Source organism: Columba livia, chromosome 1 (assembly GCF_036013475.1).
Source record: "Columba livia isolate bColLiv1 breed racing homer chromosome 1, bColLiv1.pat.W.v2, whole genome shotgun sequence".
NCBI classification, from domain to species: domain Eukaryota; kingdom Metazoa; phylum Chordata; class Aves; order Columbiformes; family Columbidae; genus Columba; species Columba livia.
This window is the reverse complement of record NC_088602.1, coordinates 196143554-196161299: the sequence shown is the minus strand read 5'-3', so window position 1 is coordinate 196161299 and position 17746 is coordinate 196143554. Positions and strand designations below refer to the sequence as shown.

The window sequence follows — 17746 nt, the reverse complement described above, 5'->3', positions numbered from 1 at the left end:
TGTACTTTTTCCTTTTCTTAGCTTGTAGTAATACATATTTTTTTTTAAAACGTAATCGATGTTTGGATTCATAACATGTTGTTTTCGTAGCAATGGATTCCAAATTTTATACTTGGTGTTTCTGAGGTAGGTGTGTTGAGATGGGCAGGGGGGAATATACCAGATGTCTGTCTCACTTTGTAATGGAAAGTGAGTCTGTGTATTTGGGATCAAAGAAACAAGTGAAGAAATTGGATGCTCCTAGCTAGATTACAGAAATGCATGTACTTACTGATGCAGAATGATTTAGAAAGTTTCTTGATAAAGTACTCTCAAATGCTCTGGGTTTACCTGGTACCTCTTTGCGCTGTATTGCTCCACACGTGATAGCGGAGAAAACACAGGGAAAACAACGAGTTGCTAAGCTGGCCTCAGTGCTGTCCGTGTAACACAGCAGGCAGCCCCGTCCCCTGTGTGCTCTGTGATAATGACTGTTATGGCTCCAGTCATTGTGTACCCAAGCAGCTGCTTTGCCATATCTGTGCTCCTAAGTTTTGCAACTTCTCCTTAAGGTACTCTGAGTGGAGTTGAGATGATTCTTTAAAACACAGTTATGTAGTGTAGTAAGGACACAACCTTGCTTCCCTGATTTTTTAATTTATGTTTTATTTTTAATGCCATATAACCAAACTTCTGTTAAGCACCTGTGTTCTCTGCCTGCTTTAACTGTGGTTTCTTTGGATCCTCTACAGCACACACAGTATCATTTAGTTGGTCTCTGCAGACTGACTTGACTGATGCTCCCAACAAGATAGATTGTGATTCTGCATATGTGAACTTATATTTCCAATAAAGTATATTCCTTGGTTACTGCACAGTACGAAGCCTGCTCAGCACCAGAGAGCGGCAGAGCAGGGAATAGCTCTCAGGTAATATCACTAGGCCACACTGGAGGCTTGATGTGCTCTTGAAATGGGGGAGATGAGTTAACAGATTTTTTTTTTTTTTTTTTTTTTTTTTGTACAAAGACAATGATGAGGAGGATTCACATGTTGGCAGTATAGGTTTATAGGTTAGTTTGCCTGCCTTGGTGTCTTTAAATAGGGGGTGATAATATGACATAGTCTCAGAATACAGTAAATGCACAATGGCTTTTGTAGCTTCAAAAACTCTGGGCAAAGTGCAGCATTTCCTCAGAAGGAAGACAGCAGTGCCAGCTTGTTAAAACACGTAGCATATTGGCAAGACTGTGTTATGAGCATATTTGCATGATTTGGAAACAGTTTAAGACAGTAGTTCCTGGGCAGGCTGCTTCTTTTGGCATCCTGGTGCTTAGTGTATTGACAACTACAAACAGGGCAAAGATTGTGTCATGGACAAAAAGGATTCTGAACGACGGAGCTAGGATTTGATACTCAATTTGCTTTGGGGGGCATTTTTATAGAGAGAAAAATGCTAATTTTATTATTACTTGAAAATTCTATAGCTGTAAAAACACAAAATGCATTTTTTTTCCTTTAGTATATAGTGTGTTCCCACATTGGCTTAATACGGGAGCCCTGAGAAGTTGGATGTCCTCCTGAGTTTATGCAGCCTATTAGATATTCTCTGCTAGGTCAGTGACTTCGTGCATTGTCAGGTCTGTTTAGCAAGCTTACTTTAGAACTCAGTTTGTTTGTTTGTTTGTTTGTTTTCTTTTTTTAATTTAAAATTGAATATATCCAATACCAATAACAATTTAATTGACAAGGAAATTAATCACAGTAATTAAATGGTGAATGTGCTGGATGTGGCTGCAGTGTAAGCAGCAGTGTGCAGGCCAATTCTAAGTTTTCTTGAAGCAAGAGTGACCATTCATATTTCCTGGGTTTTAATTGTCTTATTAATGCTTTATAGTTATAGCCAGTGAATTTGAGCAATGTTGCTTCTGTCTTTTAATCACAATCATTTATTCTCAAATCAGAGGGAATATATGAAGGAGGAGGTGGAGGAGTGTGCTGAAGATGAGGCGACTGAATCGGAAGAAGACCTTGACTTTGATGAAAGAATTGGATGCTTTTCCAAAGGTTCCTGAAAGCTACGTGGAGACTTCAGCGACCGGAGGCACAGGTAGGCCTTATTAAGATGCTGACATGATTGATGTTGGCTGTTAGCTCAGTCTAGCATGCTCCGGGAGTAGAAGCTTCAATAGGAGGAAGACAGGCATCTGTGTTCATTTGAAACTACCCAAAATTGGTTTCTTGATTTCTTTTGTGGACTGACAGAGATCATCTGCTTAAAGACAAGACATAGTATCTTATCCAAATAGATGAATCGTGAGGGAGATTTTTGTGTAAAACTGGTGAGACTGAAACCAATGTAAAGGTTTGAGGTAAAAACTTCTAGCCAGTTACCACTGGAAGTTCACTTTACGAAGGCCATTCTAAAATATTCCAATTTGTTGTCTCATTAACCCTTTTCTCTATGTCAGGTTTCTGAGTGATGCTGTGTCAGCATGAGGTTGTGTTTCATAAAAGAGGAAAAACATTCTCCAGTGTTGTCTAAGAGCTGGCTAAGTTAAACAACAGGATGAAGAGCAGCTCTCTAAAGCTTTTTGTCTTGAAGGTATAGTTGATTTTAGGAGTAAGGAAAGCCTTTTGAAGAGCTAAACACTTTACTCCAGGGCATGTGCTTGTATTTTCCTTATTAGTCACTTGAGCTTCTTTCAAAAAACTGTAGCTGTAAGAAGTACCTTTTCTGTATGTATCTGAACAGAAAGTTGTGCCTGTAAGTTGGGTTGGGTTACAGTCTGATCTGGAAACGGTGACTTCGTCTGTTGGACTGTTGGACTTGTTTGCAGTTTGATGGGGAACTGCTAGCAGTTTGAAATGGAGGACAAAAATATCTCGTGTGATTGTCTGAAACTCAATTGAATAAAAAGTACAAGAAGCAATTGCAATCTGCAGATAAGCCTTTGAAGTCATTACACCCCTTGTAGTGTAAAAGTAAATATCACAAGGATCTGTATTACTTTGCTACGTTTCCTGAATTGCACTGTTAATAATTAAAGGATTGTTGTACATAAAATAATCTCTAAGAGCTGGTTAAAAAACTCTTTGTTAAAGTTAGTCTCTGTTCCTGAGAACGCGAGTCGTTTTTATGTTGTAATTCACAGAAAAACAATAAATGCTTAAAAATTCCTTTTTTTGTATTATAGCATCAGAGAACTTCACTTTGGTGAAGGGATGCCTTAAGGATTTCTCAACACCATAAGTTACTTCAGCATTCTTTAGTTTATCCCAGTAACCTTATTAATGACAGTATACAATTGTCTTATTCCATGCTGTTATAAAATTTGAATGTAGCATTCCTGTCGCATTCAGGATTCAAGTGCCAGGCTTACATTCTGGTGTGATAGGGATGCCAAACACAGCAAGACTCTATTCTCAGACTTTCAGTGCCTTAAAACCCATTGGAGAAGAAGTACTGGTGTCTTGAAAGGGCTGAAACTCCAGCTGGGGGCTGGGAGAGCCTTCAGAAAAGAGAATCTGTTTTTGGAAATTCTACAGACTTTATTTTCCTGTTCAGATCCACCAATACCTTTGCTCAGAATTACCCATAAAGCAGCCATGGCTCTGCTTGTGTCCTCATGTTGGGAAAGACAGTGTGGCTCCAGCTTTCCTCCTGCAGTAGGATAGGCGGTGCTCCAGCTTTCCTGGGCTGAGTCTGGCCTGCTGGGCTCCAAAAGGAAACGGATAGCCAGCATAATTAGCTGACTAGTGCATCTGCTTTCACAGTGTGCATTGCCGTGAAGGTTTTCATATGTCTGATGGCTACACAGCTTCAGCAGAAAGCTAGGACTTGAAATGTTGCTGATCAATGCAGCAGTCAGTGCTGCAGCCAGTGGCTGCTTTCTGGATACTGTAGGACCATCCCTTCATGTCCCTGCTGCAGACCACTGTGTAGTCAGTCGAAGTCCATCAACAACAGGCTTGTTTTTTCTCAAGCTGCCCTTCACAGAATCTGTAGAAATACTCCCCAGAATGCAGATATAAAGCATATACTGCTAATAAGCTGTACAAATCACTACTGTGCTCCATAACTGAAGTTTCTTTACAGCTTAACGAAAGTCATGGTTTAATAAAAGGGGTGTAGCAGGCACTTCTGTGCATCTGTTACTACATTTCTGACTATGTGCAGCAGGATAATATTCCCTTTGCATTGTACAAGGTTGCGAGTGTGATGAATAGGCTTCTTTGGAGATAAGTGAGGCACATATCCTGTTAAAATACACCATTTAGTTTTCTTCCTAAAAATAATTTAATATCAGTTCATCACTTATTTAGTTGTTGGTAGAATGGATAACTATATGTTGTTTATCTCCAGAGGGAGAATTGTTTGAAATATTGAAGTGGAAGTCCTGACTTTACATCTAACTGCAAGTAATATAATAAGGACACCTTTTGCTAACTGGACAACACATATAATGCATATTATTTCTCTTGTCTGCTAGCTTCTTGGCACTAAAACTACATATAAAAAAAAGCATTATAAAAACTTAGGTTGTAGACAAGTGGAGACTTGAAGGGACTTCAAGGTGTACCTTCTCCTAATTTCACTCTTGAATTTAGGATTGAATTTGCCTAGACCATCCCTTAGAGTGAGTTGTGGGCACTTTGTTTTATGTGCAGAGGAGGATCTGTCCTGTTAAATCTTCCGTAAAGGGATTTCCCAGTCTCCCCATCATTCTAGGATTTGACCGTACTTAATGTAAAAAGTTCTTTCTTGATGCAAAGGTCAGACTTGTTGTTTTCCCCTTCTATGTAAAAACAAATACTGTAGATGTGAAGATATTTCTCTAAGGGCAGCTTCTGGATTTATAAATCAAATATACCAGTATTTTACTGGTAATGCTTAGATTCTGGAATGTTAGAATTTTGTTCTGCTTGTGTTTCTGAATAATATTTCTCACAATCTAAACTTCTTTTTTCTTTTGACCACTCAGTTTCCCTGATAGCATTTACGACCATAGCTTTCCTGACTATAATGGAGTTCACGGTGTATCGGGACACATGGATGAAATATGAATATGAAGTAGACAAGGATTTTACTAGGTATTTTTTTATTAATTATAATTCCTTTTAAAATTTAAGTTGTCTGCATTTCAGGAAAAAATACATTTGAAATGTTCATGTGACTTGGAAGCAATTTATGGTGGAAATTAAAAATTAAATACTTAAGGGACTTGATTTTTCTTCTGTTGATTGATTTGGATTTTTTATTTTCTGGAATCTACAAATAAGAGAAATTGAGGTTTCTGCAATGAAGAAGTCTAAACAGTGTAGATTTGTTGGTGGAGTCCCTTGAGGAATTATTTGTTAATAATTCTGAGGACCTTGTAATACGTAACATCACATCAGCTTTGTAAACCCACCAGCTTCACGTGATGCTTACTCTAGTTCATACAGTTAGTGTATCGCTATTATACTTTGTGCTGCTGGAGGTGAACCTTAAGCACTCAGAACTTTGACTGCGTTGTCTAGAGATTGCTGCTGATCTTGTCTTCAGTTACGGCTTTCGAGATCAGCTGAAGATGCATTTGCTGTTGGTTTCATGTGCTTGTCTGGACTGCTCTCCTTTCTTCCTGATGTGGTCAGGCACCTGTGAGTCCTTGTGAAGTTAATAGAGAGTTTGTGCACTGAACACCTTTAAATATCATGTGTCTGAAACAGAAATAATTTTAAAAGCTGTTTGACTAGTTGCTGTGGTAACAAGCTAAAAATATGTATATTAATTGGATGTCTTGAACAGCAGAAATACCAAAGGTTTCTGTAGTAAGAAAACCCAACAACAACAAAAAAACCCCACAAACCAACAAGAAATTTAAGGGAGATGCATTAAAAACTCGATTTAGATTAAATCCATTCAGACAGATGGGAGTTTCACATTCAGGTCATTGCTAAAGTAGGTTCTTTACCTGGTGAAGCTATTGCATGGGAAGGATAGTCTAGAGGTTAAGAGGCTATTATGGGGCTTGGGAGACATCATGCTGTACGTTTTCCAGTCAGCCTGCAGTTCTGTGACAATTTAAACCAATGACTATTGGTATCACTGTAACTGCTTTTCTCCTGTCTGCTGACCGTGTCTGATCCCAGGTTGAGCCAAGTGTTGAATCCCACACTGATGTGATTTGTTTGTGGTCTGCTAAGTTCCCAGAAGATCCCTGGGGATTTATTCATTATAGTTTAAATGACTTTTGTGAAACTAACATGAAAACAAGTATGAAATGCCCAGAATATTGGGGAATGCCCTACAAACAGACTTTTGGTGTGTTGGAGTGTTTTCGGATTTTTTTTTTCCCCCTACTCAATGGGAAGAACTGCGTTTCACCTCCCCTCATTATAGAAACATTCAGGGTAAAGATCTTAACATACAAGGCATTTAGCTATTATAATATAGGAGCATTTTTGAGAAAAAAACTATTTCCAGAAGCATTGCTAGCAAAACCAACAATCTTTTTGACATTGCAGCATTTTCTAGGGAGTGGTTTTAGCAGCCTCCCAGCCTGATCCTGAATGTCACTGTCCTGAGGAATTCTGATTAGGACTGGAAATACAGTATCCTGTCTTAAGGACAAAACAGGAGGAAAGTGGTCAAATATTTACTCAGGTTTAGATTTGTAACTCCTACATAGCCCTGATCCATTGCATTCTGTGGAATTTATTGCACTGTTGTTGTTGTGTGGAAAAAAAAAAAAGTAAAATATTGAAAACATTGTACTTAGTGACAAACTCTTGGGCCAGTAGTATTTCAAAAAAATGTTAGGAGTTTCATGGTAAACTTCAACACGGAAATCTGGTGGTTTTATCTCTTAAGTTATGAGTGGTCATCAGAACTTTCATAATTAAAAGTCCGCATTTGTTTGCAAAAATTTTAAACAGCCTAAATTTATATTTATTGGTGCAAATGTTATTTGGCTGTGTTTCTGCAAGTAGTCTGAGAAGTTTAGTAGTATACCTCTTGATAGTTGTCCTCCATATTACTCATATGGCTATTTCCCTTTTTTTTTTTCCAGTAAGTTAAGAATCAATATAGATATTACGGTTGCCATGAGGTGTCAATGTAAGTATTCCATCAATTAAAGTTTTGAAACACTTTAAAGGCTCTTCAGAATATGCATTTGTTTGTATTGTAGTTGGATATTGTTCAAAATATTCTGATATTCTAACAGTGAATTTTTTTCCGATCTTGATGGTATGTAGTGATCTTCATGGCATATGACTCACTGAAAGAATTGGTAGGAGATGTAAAGAAAAATATTGATGCCATCTTGTTCACATCTCACAGATCTTTGCCTTGTCTGTCAGGACAAAAAAAGGATCTGTTGTTGCAGTCTCTCTCTAGCTGGAGTAATCTAAAAGCTCACAGTGAGGTAGAACTCAGCAGCAGGAATTTATCACAACTTTTATTTATTTATGAACTTGGCAAATATTAACCTAGTCTATTGTTTAACAATACTAGAACCCTCAGGTAATTTCATCCTCCCAATGCACATATGTATGCCTTCCCTTTAAGGCAATGCTTGCTGTTCTTTTCAACCACTATTTGTGGTTTTGGTCATCCTGGACTGAGAAAGAGAAACAATACTGCTACCAGGAATGTAAGCAAGTCTTAAGACTCACTTTTCTGGCTAGATTTAATCTTGCATTAATTTTATGGTACTAATGTACCATACAATTTGTGTTTGTCTCACAAGTATTAATTTGTAAGCCATCACTTCTTACTCTTAACATTTATTTTAATATTTTTCAATTATTTTCCAGTTAAAATAAAAATTTTTAAAAATCTGATTAAAAAAAAAAAAAGAGAAATAAACAAAACTTTATCCTCTGTTTTGCCTAGTCTTGGTTTGGTTTCAGTGCTTGTGAGATCCTAGAAAGTTTGCGTATGTGGTTCATGCAAGACCTCTGAAGGTGCTACATCAGTGAGACAATACTGCAAATTTGAAATGTTTGTTTCTGGTCACTGTGTATCAGTTGATTATACTCTGATATTATGTCTATGATTCTATGATAGGTTGAAAAGTAGGATTCTGTGGTTTCCCCCCACCTCCCAGTTATCTGCTTCTTGCCAGAGTTGTTTTTCTTTAGGTTTGGACTTTATTAGCAATTAACAGTAACTTACGCTGAAAGTTTACTGCTGTACTGTGAAATTCTATTTCAACTTGAACTTTTTTTTGTTTGTTTATGATAATCTGTAAGACTCTTAATATTTTTCTCCCTGTTAAAAATAGATGTGGGGGCTGATGTTCTGGATTTAGCAGAAACAATGGTTGCCTCTGCAGATGCGCTGATCTATGAACCAGTAAGTTGATACTTAGCTTTTTATTTAAAAAGGAAATTGGTCTTTACTTGGTGCAGAGCACTACTGGGCTGGCTTGCTTGCTTGTATTTTTTTGCCCACAATTGGGCTCCTTGAGTAAGGTCTGCAGTGGTTATCCCAGGAATCTGTTAGGAAAAAAGGGTAGCATTGGGATTTCTAGTGATTTCTACAATTATTTTTACATGTGCAAACTCTATTGGTAAATGCTAACAGAATTTGATATGGAAGGAAAGCCATTGGCATTCTCATCAAAGGAGAATTTATGTAACTGCTTTTTAACTAGAAGAAGACTATGATTCTAAAAAGGGGTAGAAAGTCACCATTATATTCTTATAATATGGAATGGCATTAAAGATTGTAAATTGGGTTAGTATCCTTTTAATTTCTGTATTGTGAACTGAAGCCTCTGGAAGTGTGTAAGCCTATGCTCTTAAGGTGGTTCTGCTTGCACAACAGAGTAACCTTTGGGGTAATTATGCTGTATGAAAGTTATCTATAATTTTCTCACTATTTAATTGCAGGGCAACAATAAACTGTGGCAGATGCTTTGTTAACCCCCTCACTCCCCTCTCCCCACTAAGGAAAGGCAAAGAGAGAGAGGACTTGCAAGTTGGAAGAAATGTTTTACTAATGCTACTAATAAAATAGAGAAAATAATACAAAATATACAAAACCAATCTTGAATTTCCCAGCAAAGCTCAGAACTGCTCTGGCAGCTGCAGGGCAGGCACCCGGAAGTCCTGGGTTGGACTCTGCAGCAAACTGGAACTGGATTCAGGGATGCAGGGTCTGTCAGTAGGCCTCAGATCACAGGCAGACAGACATGGACCTCTCTAGATGTGAGCTCTAGTTGAAGAGAATGAGACCCTTGTGATCTCCCACCTTATATGATGTATGACGTGGATGGGATGGAATACTTAGTTGGTCAGTTTTAGTCACCTGTTCAGTTCGCTTCTACTTGCCCCTCTCGCTTACGGGACATACATTCTTATCAGTGACCTTGCATTCCATTGCTATGTCTACTAAAACATGTATTCAACTTCAGCAAAGTGCAGTTACTTAGAAGAATTTAGCTGAAAGGAAAATTCACTACAAGAGAAGCTGGTCTTGTTTTTGACAAAACCGGGACACATTTACAGAAAACCTATTGGAGAATGTACCTTCCTGCTGGAATTATTACATTCTCTAATAACTGAACCGTATTCCAACTTATAACAGTTTTGTCCAAATTCCTACTCGTGTGTGAGCAAGAGGAGATGGCTCAATGGAAGGATGGCCTCGGGAAGGGAAAGGAGCTTGGTTTTGTTTGTTTGTTCTTCTTGGGACACTTCCCCTTTTTGTCAGGACAGTCATCTCTGTGCTGCTGTAGCTGCTGCATGGTAGCAGTTGCCCTAGTGATTATAATCTTAGAAAGAGGAAAATTCCCATACTTGATCTCTTTTGGCCATGGCTCTGGGTAGGTTTAAGCATTAATTGCAATTGAATTTACTGTCTGGAGTACATCAGCATTAACAGTACATAGATTTGAATTCAGTGCACAGATGTTACTGGTGATACTAAAGAAGTGCTTAGTGTGGGATAACCCTAGAAATAAACAGTCTGCACCTGCACCCTTGTCTTTCACAGCTTGCTCCTCTGCTTGTTTAATTGCTGTTTGCATCAAAACTATGCATGTCAGTTAGATCACTTAGAATTAAATTGCCACTCACTGCTGCTTTTAGCCCATGTTAGTCAAAGGCTAAAAGGGCAGAGGCTGCTTACTGAAGTTACAAGAGCTTTCGGAAAATATGCTGAAGTTATAAATGGAAACAAGTGAATAATTCTAGGGGGAAAGGGACAGAAATTTTCATACTTGAACACTAAATGTATTATTTAAAGTGCAAAGTCCTTTCATAAACTCCAGTATGTGGTACCACCTATGTTGGGTGGGGAAAAATTTAATGAAATATAACAAGGGCAAGTGTAGAGTATTGCATCTGGGCAGGAACAACCCCAGGTTCCAGTAGAAGCTGGGGAACGACCTGTTATAGAGCAGTGTAGGGGAAAGGGACCTGGGGGTCCTGGTGGACAGCAGGATGACCATGAGCCAGCACTGTGGCCTTGTGGCCAGGAAGGCCAATGGCATCCTGGGGTGTATTAGAAGGGGGGTGGTTAGTAGGTCAGAGAGGTTCTCCTCCTCCTCTACTCTGCCCTGGTGAGACCACACCTGGAATGTTGTGTCCAGTTCTGTGCCCCTCAGTTCCAGCAGGACAGGGAACTGCTGGAGAGAGTCCAGTGCAGGGCAACAAAGATGCTAAAGGGAGTGGAGCCACCTCCCTTATGAGGAAAGGCTGAGGCAGCTGGGGCTCTTTGGCTTGGAGAAGAGGAGACTGTGGGGTGACCTTGTTAATGTTATAAATATGTAAAGGGTGAGTGTCATGAGGATGGAGCCAGGCTCTTCTCGGTGGCAACCAATGATAGATCAAGGAGCAATGGGTACAAACTGGAACACAGGAGGTTCCACTTAAATATGAGAAGAAACTTCTTCTCAGTAAGGGTGACAGAGCCTGGAACAGGCTGCCCAGCAGGGTTGTGGAGTCTCCTTCTCTGGAGACATTCAAAACATGCCTGGTCACATTCCTGTGTCCTCATCTAGGTGTTCCTGCTCTGGCAGGGGGTTTGGACCAGATGATCTTTTGAGGTCCCTTCCAATTCCAAACAGTCTGTGATTCTGTGAGGTGGATTGTAACTCCACACCTCTTCCTGTACCCCAGTTCTCTTCTGGGTTTCATGAATGAGACTTAAGCGCTTCCTGCATATTTTGTTACATGTGTGATTTTTGTTTCAGGTAGTATTTGAACTCAGCCCACAACAAAAAGAATGGCAAAGGTAACGCACTGAGATGCATGCCTATGTTTTGTATTATTTTTACTGAAAGTGACTTTGAGGTACACCAGTCATGTGGCAGAACTATGTCTTGGGTCTAACAGTTCCTGTTTGTAATTTATGAGTGCCAACCTGTGAAAAGATATTAATTTACTTTGCTTTCTCATTATATGAGAAATGGAAAAAAAAATTGAGTAATGGAGAAAAAGATTTGGCTTTGGGCTTATTTGTGGAACTGGGTCATGCAGTTGCAACCCAACGTGTATGGGGTCATTCAACTTACGTTTCTGAACAAATGCATGGTAGCACAAGTTTTAATTGCAGGTTAAGACATGTAGCACAGCTTGGTATCTAAATGTCACAGCTTGATATCTAAATAACCAGTAGTAACAAATTGGCGTATTATTGGGAAAGCAAGTGAGTTTGAGTCTTTCATATAACTGAATTGACACAGTTTATCATTTAAATTGGAATAGCTTGGTTATGTGTGTGATTGCTATACTGCTAGTCTTGTAATAGATCCTGAAGCTTATTTGGGAGTCTGGCTAGTTTTCATATTTTGGTAACACACTGCTGTGAACACCAGAGCTTTAAGCTCTGCATAAAATATGATTCTCAAAGTTTATTGTAACACTTTAATACTGACATGAACCTCGCTAGCTTCTTGATTTATAACCTGCAGCTGAAACTGATAATTAATTGTGAAGTTTTGTTTTGTTTTACTATTACATGCTTTCACATTTGACTCTGTAATCTTTAGGATGCTGCAGGTAATTCAGAGTAGGCTGCAAGAAGAACACTCTCTTCAAGATGTGATATTCAAAAGTGCTTTTAAAAGTGCTTCTACAGCACTGCCACCACGGTAAGAAAAATTTGGCTATTGATGGTGGTGTTCCGCTCTCCCCCACCCTATTTAATTAGACTTCAGTTTTGTTGTGGTTATGATTTTTTTTTTTCCAGAAGATAAGGTTGTAAGGGAAGAAGACCTTACTGCTTTTTATTGCATTTTAAACTGAAAGCTGAGTTTCCTTTCCCCTTACAAGAAAACAAACAAAACTCCCATACAAGCAAACCATAAATGAAACAAAGCAAACACCAAAAATACTGTAATCTCCCTGTTTGAGGACAGAATATATCCTTTTTTCCTAAGGCAAAGCTCAGGAAGGTTCATGAAATCTTTTCTCTCGTTTAATTGATATATTCAGATTCACTAAGTCCTTCTGTGCCCCTATGATACTTGTTAGTGCAGTATTTGAGATGGTATTTATGCTTGAGATATGTTTAAAATGTTTTCATATCTCTCTAAGGAACAGATTTGGAAATATGTTCCAAGTTGTGGACATCCCAAAAAGTGTTGGAAGAGGAAGGTTTCATAAAAAATAAATGTTGAAAGCTGTTCTTGCTACAGTGTTCATTGTAGCATTAAACCTTTCCCAACAAACCATTTTGGGTACAAATGATTGGAAACAAAAAAATCCCCAGGGCAGCAAGTTACACTTAGTCTTATGTTTTCTGTTCACATGTTCAGGTATCGTAAGTTAGCTTTGTAGGACAGATCTCTGAATATAAGTACGAGAGAAAGCTTATTGTTTTCATCAGACTGACCTTTATTAGATTCCTTCCCTTCTACCACCCCTGCTATAATTCCAGAAGAATATGATAAGGAGCGGTAGATGATAATGACATATCTTTATGCTAGGAAAAGGAAATATAACTGTGCTGCCGTTATTTCTGTTAGTGAGTATTCTCAAGTACTCTTCATGTTGTTTTTGTTTCAAACAGGGAAGATAATTCATTACAGTCTCCAGATGCATGCAGAATTCATGGTCATCTCTATGTCAATAAAGTGGCAGGGAACTTTCACATAACTGTGGGCAAGTATGTTCTGTTCAATTCCTGAAAATAAAAAAGAATTGACTTCTACATTATATATAGTGCATGCATGTATATGTGTGTGTCTGCTTTTACACTTTTGAATTAATCACTGGGTTTTATTAACGTTCCCATACACATGTTTGGTACTCTTTTCCATGTGGTATCTTTTCTTGCACAGTTAAAACCAAATTTCTTCAGAAGTTATTAAAGCAATGTGGTGCAGTACAGTGTTGCATGCGATATAGTGGTTATGAATTCTAGCGTCTTGCAGGATGAAAACTCTTGAAAATAGTGTATGACATGGAGTGGACTGCTTGTACTTGCCTCCAGTCTCTGGGCCTGTCCAAACTTCTCCTTTCTGTTGGTATGCAGTTCGCTAATGTGGATGCAGCATAGATATGTGCTGTTTCGGTGCTGAAGTAACATAGCTGCAGAACTGTAGTTAGGGAGCTAAATGCCAGTTCACCTTGCTTTGGGGAGAGACTTTCTGATATGCTTCAGCAATGGTATGAGCTTATATACACTGAACACAAACTTGTGTTCACTTTTCTCTGTGCCTCCAACTCTGCTGTCCTCACTTGTCTTCCTGCCCTCTCTGTCACCTGAGATCTTAGCATGCAGTCTGTACTCTCTGATTTGCCCACGTGTCATTCCAGCTGCTGTCTTTGTGTGGATATTTCTCCAAATGTCACTTTTGCCTGGTCCTGTACCACCTCTCTGATTTGCCTCTGGATGTCCAACATCTTAAGCGCTTTTTAGAGGTGATCGTTTCAGCCTTTCATCTGTAGTGCCATCACTTCTCTCTTCCTGTCTTTAGTTCTGCAACCCTGAATAATCTTTTGCTTTCCTTTGCTTCCTTTTGCTCATCACCACGTTTGTGCTTCTGCAAAGTTGCTTGATCTTCTTGTAGGTTTGTTTGTTGTTTTTTTGTTGTTGTTGTTGGCTTTTCTAACTGGCTGCCTTTGTACCTTTTTGCCCGGTTATTTATTGTAGTCCTATCTTGACTGATCTCATTGTCTTTCTCCACCTTCTGTTTGTCAAAATCTTACATGCATTTGGTAATGATTTAACTTAAGCTAAGCAGGGAAAGGTTCCTGCATTGTTGGCTGGACAGGTAAAGATGAAGTGTGGCTGAGAGGCTGTTTTACTTTCCAGACAGAATTTCACTTTTTTCTCCCCTTCTCGCTGTTACCGGTCTGTGCCTTGGCCTTCCCTTGCAGCATCCAGACCTGAAGTTATCTTCATTAGTCAGGGAGCAAATACAGAGCGTAGTTAACTTAGTCATAGAGCAAGTATGGTAAAGTTTCCATCGGTCACGTGAGCAGTTCTGCAGCTTTTCATGTGTTAGGCCTTGGTGACTCTTCTGGGAGCCTGGGGATTTGATGTGGTTTTGACATTTCTAAAATTTTGAGACAGTAATTTTGTGTGAGAGGGTTTCCATGAGACTTATGTTCCTGTACCTCGTAATTCAGGCTGTCTGTACTTGGCAGTAATAAAAATTTCATATTTTTAAATATAGATACAACTTATACTTGTAAAACATACATATTATAGATATTTAAACATTTATATGTTATACACATCTGCATATTATATATATATATATATATATGTATAAAAGTATTTATTGAAATAGAGGGGGAAAGGTATTTTTTTCTACATAGTCCTATTTAGGAAAGCTGTATCTTTTGTGTGGATTCATCAAACAGATTTTTCATAAAACGTATCTTGCTTTCTTTAGGGCCATACCACACCCTCGAGGCCATGCACACTTGGCAGCCCTTGTAAGCCATGAGTGTAAGTTCTTTTTGTCACCTCCATTCGAACAAATATCTTTTCGTTCCGACTGCTCCCTCCTAATGCATATGTTAGCATAGGTTGCTGGTGTAAAGATGTTCCTGCTGGGCAATTGCATTGTAGAGGAAAGTGAAGAATATTCTTTGCAATGTTATGACTCAGTAGTGACTTACTTTTATATGTTGAACACTATTAATATTATCTTTAGGTTGCTTCTACCGTAATGATAACATAGGAATCTCAAATGTGTTTTAACACAGATACCATACGAAATTCCCATATTTCACTCCAAACTACCCATTTCCTGCAAAGTCTGTTTTTCTAAGGTTACAAATTTCTGACCTTTGTCCTTAGAAACTTCATTTTTCGATTATGAGTCTAGATATTAAATGTGTGTTCCTGCCATACTTAATGCGAGGCAAGGGTGACTTTCTGTGAAAAATGAACTTGGTGTTGGTTAAACCTCCAAACGTGTGCACATGAATTTATGTCAACAGAAGTGTATAATATTACAGAGCTTTAATATCTTTGCAAAATCAGGCAGTGCAGTAACTTGGTAGTTGCTTCATGTTTCCTCTTTACATTTCATTTATGAAATTTTAGTCTTCTAGATACCATTACATGCAAGAATCCGGATAGTAGAATAACTTCAGTATTTGGTCAACTGGGAACTTTCTGTCATTAAAGTCCAACTTTATTCAGATCCAGAGCTGATTCAGATAGAGTTATAATTTGTTTTAGAAGTTCTTTAATAGAGAAATGTAATTATTTGTTAAATATTTTGGATTTGAGTTTGGTTTGAAACATGTAGTAGACATATTGATGTAATCACAGGCACTAATCCAGTGAAATGCACCAGTATTTGAAATATTCTAATATTCTAATATGTTTACCAATGTGAGAAATGAGTGCATCTTTTTCTCTGACAAGAGTGCAGAATCTAGTAGTTTAAAAAAGACCTTGTTTAATTCCTCTGTATTGTCTTTCAGCCTATAACTTCTCTCATAGAATAGATCATTTGTCATTTGGAGAGCTTATTCCAGGAATCATTAATCCTTTGGATGGAACAGAAAAAATAGCATCAGATCGTAAGTGTTGTGTGTTAAAAAAAGCATATTGTTTTCTATATTTTTTCCAATAATTACATTTAAATTATTATCATATTTCATGTATGTTGTGATTTACAAATAACATGTCCTGCTGAATTTGGTAGCGAGCAGTGCACTGTTCAGTTATCTCCATATCATCTTAAATGGATTATTTTAGTATCAATATTGCTGTACTTTGTTTCGCTGAAGTTCATTTGCAGTGTCTTCTGGATTTGTGTTATGTTGAAATTACAGTATGTCTGAGCATGTTGCAAAGAATTTTGCAGCAGTATGATACAGTGGAGATTGATACATCTGGTTGTTTTCATAATGGGGGAAAATAAGCCTGATTTGGTTTTGAAAAAAAACACAACAGCATCAGGAGTCTTGGATTCTCTTCCTGTATTTGGTTTGTCAATTCCACAGTGTCTTTTTTGAGGCTACTGCAGGCAGGTTTGTGTATCGCTTTGTTTCATCATGTATAAATAAAGGAGCGTAGTAACCTGCCTCACAGATCTGCCCTCGCCTCGTCCTCTGACGTGCGTTCCCCAGAGCGATCCCCAGAACCTTCTGAAGCTGCTCAAACAAATTGCTTCAGTCTATTAGCATTTGTTCTCTTGGGGAATTGCACCAAGACAGAACGATCATAAATGCGTAAGCATGCTGGCTGCTGTAGATGAATTCTCTAGAAGTCTGTCTAATCAAGAGAAAAACTGTTATGCGTTTAGAAGGGCTTCCAGCATTGTGTAGACAATTCAACAGCTAAAATCTAGTCAAGCCACTGTCAAGATGTACATATCATGCAAAATGTGGCTGTGTGAAACTTCCCCAGTTCTGGTGTCCTGGAATGTCTGTGCATTTCATTTGAAACCTTGCGTGGCCTGACCTTAACAAATGTTGGTATCACATGGGTAAAGTGTAAATTCCTTTGAGTACAGATATGACATCGGCCTTGCCCGTGGAAACTAATTTTGTTCGTGCTGATTGTGTTGAAGTAGCCTTGGCAGTCCTGGGTCTCCTTGAAGAATGTCCTCAGTGTAAATGGCTTAGCTGATTAACTGTTTTAAGTATTATTTGTTTGATTTATTTATGAATGTCTCAGATGATCCTTGGCTCTGTACTTAATTCAACAGTGGGATTTGTTTTCTTCTAGACAACCAGATGTTCCAATATTTTATCACAGTTGTGCCAACCAAGCTACATACGTATAAAATTTCAGCAGAAACGCATCAGTTTTCAGTGACAGAAAGGGTAAGTAGACGAGAAAACCATGCAGAGGAAACAGTGATTGTTCTTTACAAAAACTCAACTGTGAAAATGGAGACTTAGTTGTACTGTGGTTTTGAAAGCTCCTGTAGTGTGAAGAGACTTGTGCAGAATGTTCTAGTGCACTGGATTTATCTGTAAATAATGTAATACTGATGTTAAAATGCTTGCTGACACATGCCAACTACTCGCATTACTGTTTTGCAACCACAAATCTGGAATCTGATACTATGATTAATGATAGATATCTAGTCATTTCCACTTCACTGGATGCTAGTAGTGGTGGTGAGGGGGAAATCCTGTAAGTTTTAGTTCTGTAATCTTGAGTGTAGCTTTAGAAATATTTAATCCACCTTTAGTTTCTTATCCTTGTAGGAAGCAAACAAAAAACCACAGCTCATTTGAATGCCATGAACTTGGTCGTGGAGTGTTAGAAATGGAAACAAAGGTAGTTTGTATGAAAAATTAACCGCACAAAGTGTATTTGTCTCTCAGCTGTCTTATTTAACCTTTGT

At 38.3% G+C, this 17746-nt stretch overlaps 1 protein-coding gene across 8 annotated transcripts in view; it reads left to right on the top strand.

The window, feature by feature from the left end:
- The window catches only part of ERGIC2 (ERGIC and golgi 2), a 37323-nt gene that overhangs the window by 3777 nt on the left and 15800 nt on the right, over nucleotides 1-17746 (top strand). For 5 of the 8 annotated variants that reach the window (XR_010469616.1, XR_010469617.1, XM_021300947.2 and 2 more), the window contains exons 2-11: nucleotides 1943-2088; nucleotides 4964-5072; nucleotides 7034-7080; nucleotides 8252-8322; nucleotides 11168-11208; nucleotides 11966-12067; nucleotides 12988-13083; nucleotides 14822-14877; nucleotides 15867-15965; nucleotides 17119-17216. Coding sequence is in view for 6 of the 8 variants with exons in the window: in XM_021300947.2 (XP_021156622.1) it covers nucleotides 1983-2088; nucleotides 4964-5072; nucleotides 7034-7080; nucleotides 8252-8322; nucleotides 11168-11208; nucleotides 11966-12067; nucleotides 12988-13083; nucleotides 14822-14877; nucleotides 15867-15965; nucleotides 17119-17216 (825 nt within the window). In the remaining 2 variants the exon portion in view is untranslated. Of the gene's footprint in view, nucleotides 1-731; nucleotides 909-1500; nucleotides 1595-1942; nucleotides 2089-4963; nucleotides 5073-7033; nucleotides 7081-8251; nucleotides 8323-11167; nucleotides 11209-11965; nucleotides 12068-12987; nucleotides 13084-14821; nucleotides 14878-15866; nucleotides 15966-17118; nucleotides 17217-17746 lie in introns of those variants that run through there. The other 3 variants (XM_065049024.1, XM_065049025.1, XM_005498106.4) reach the window with 3 other exon arrangements.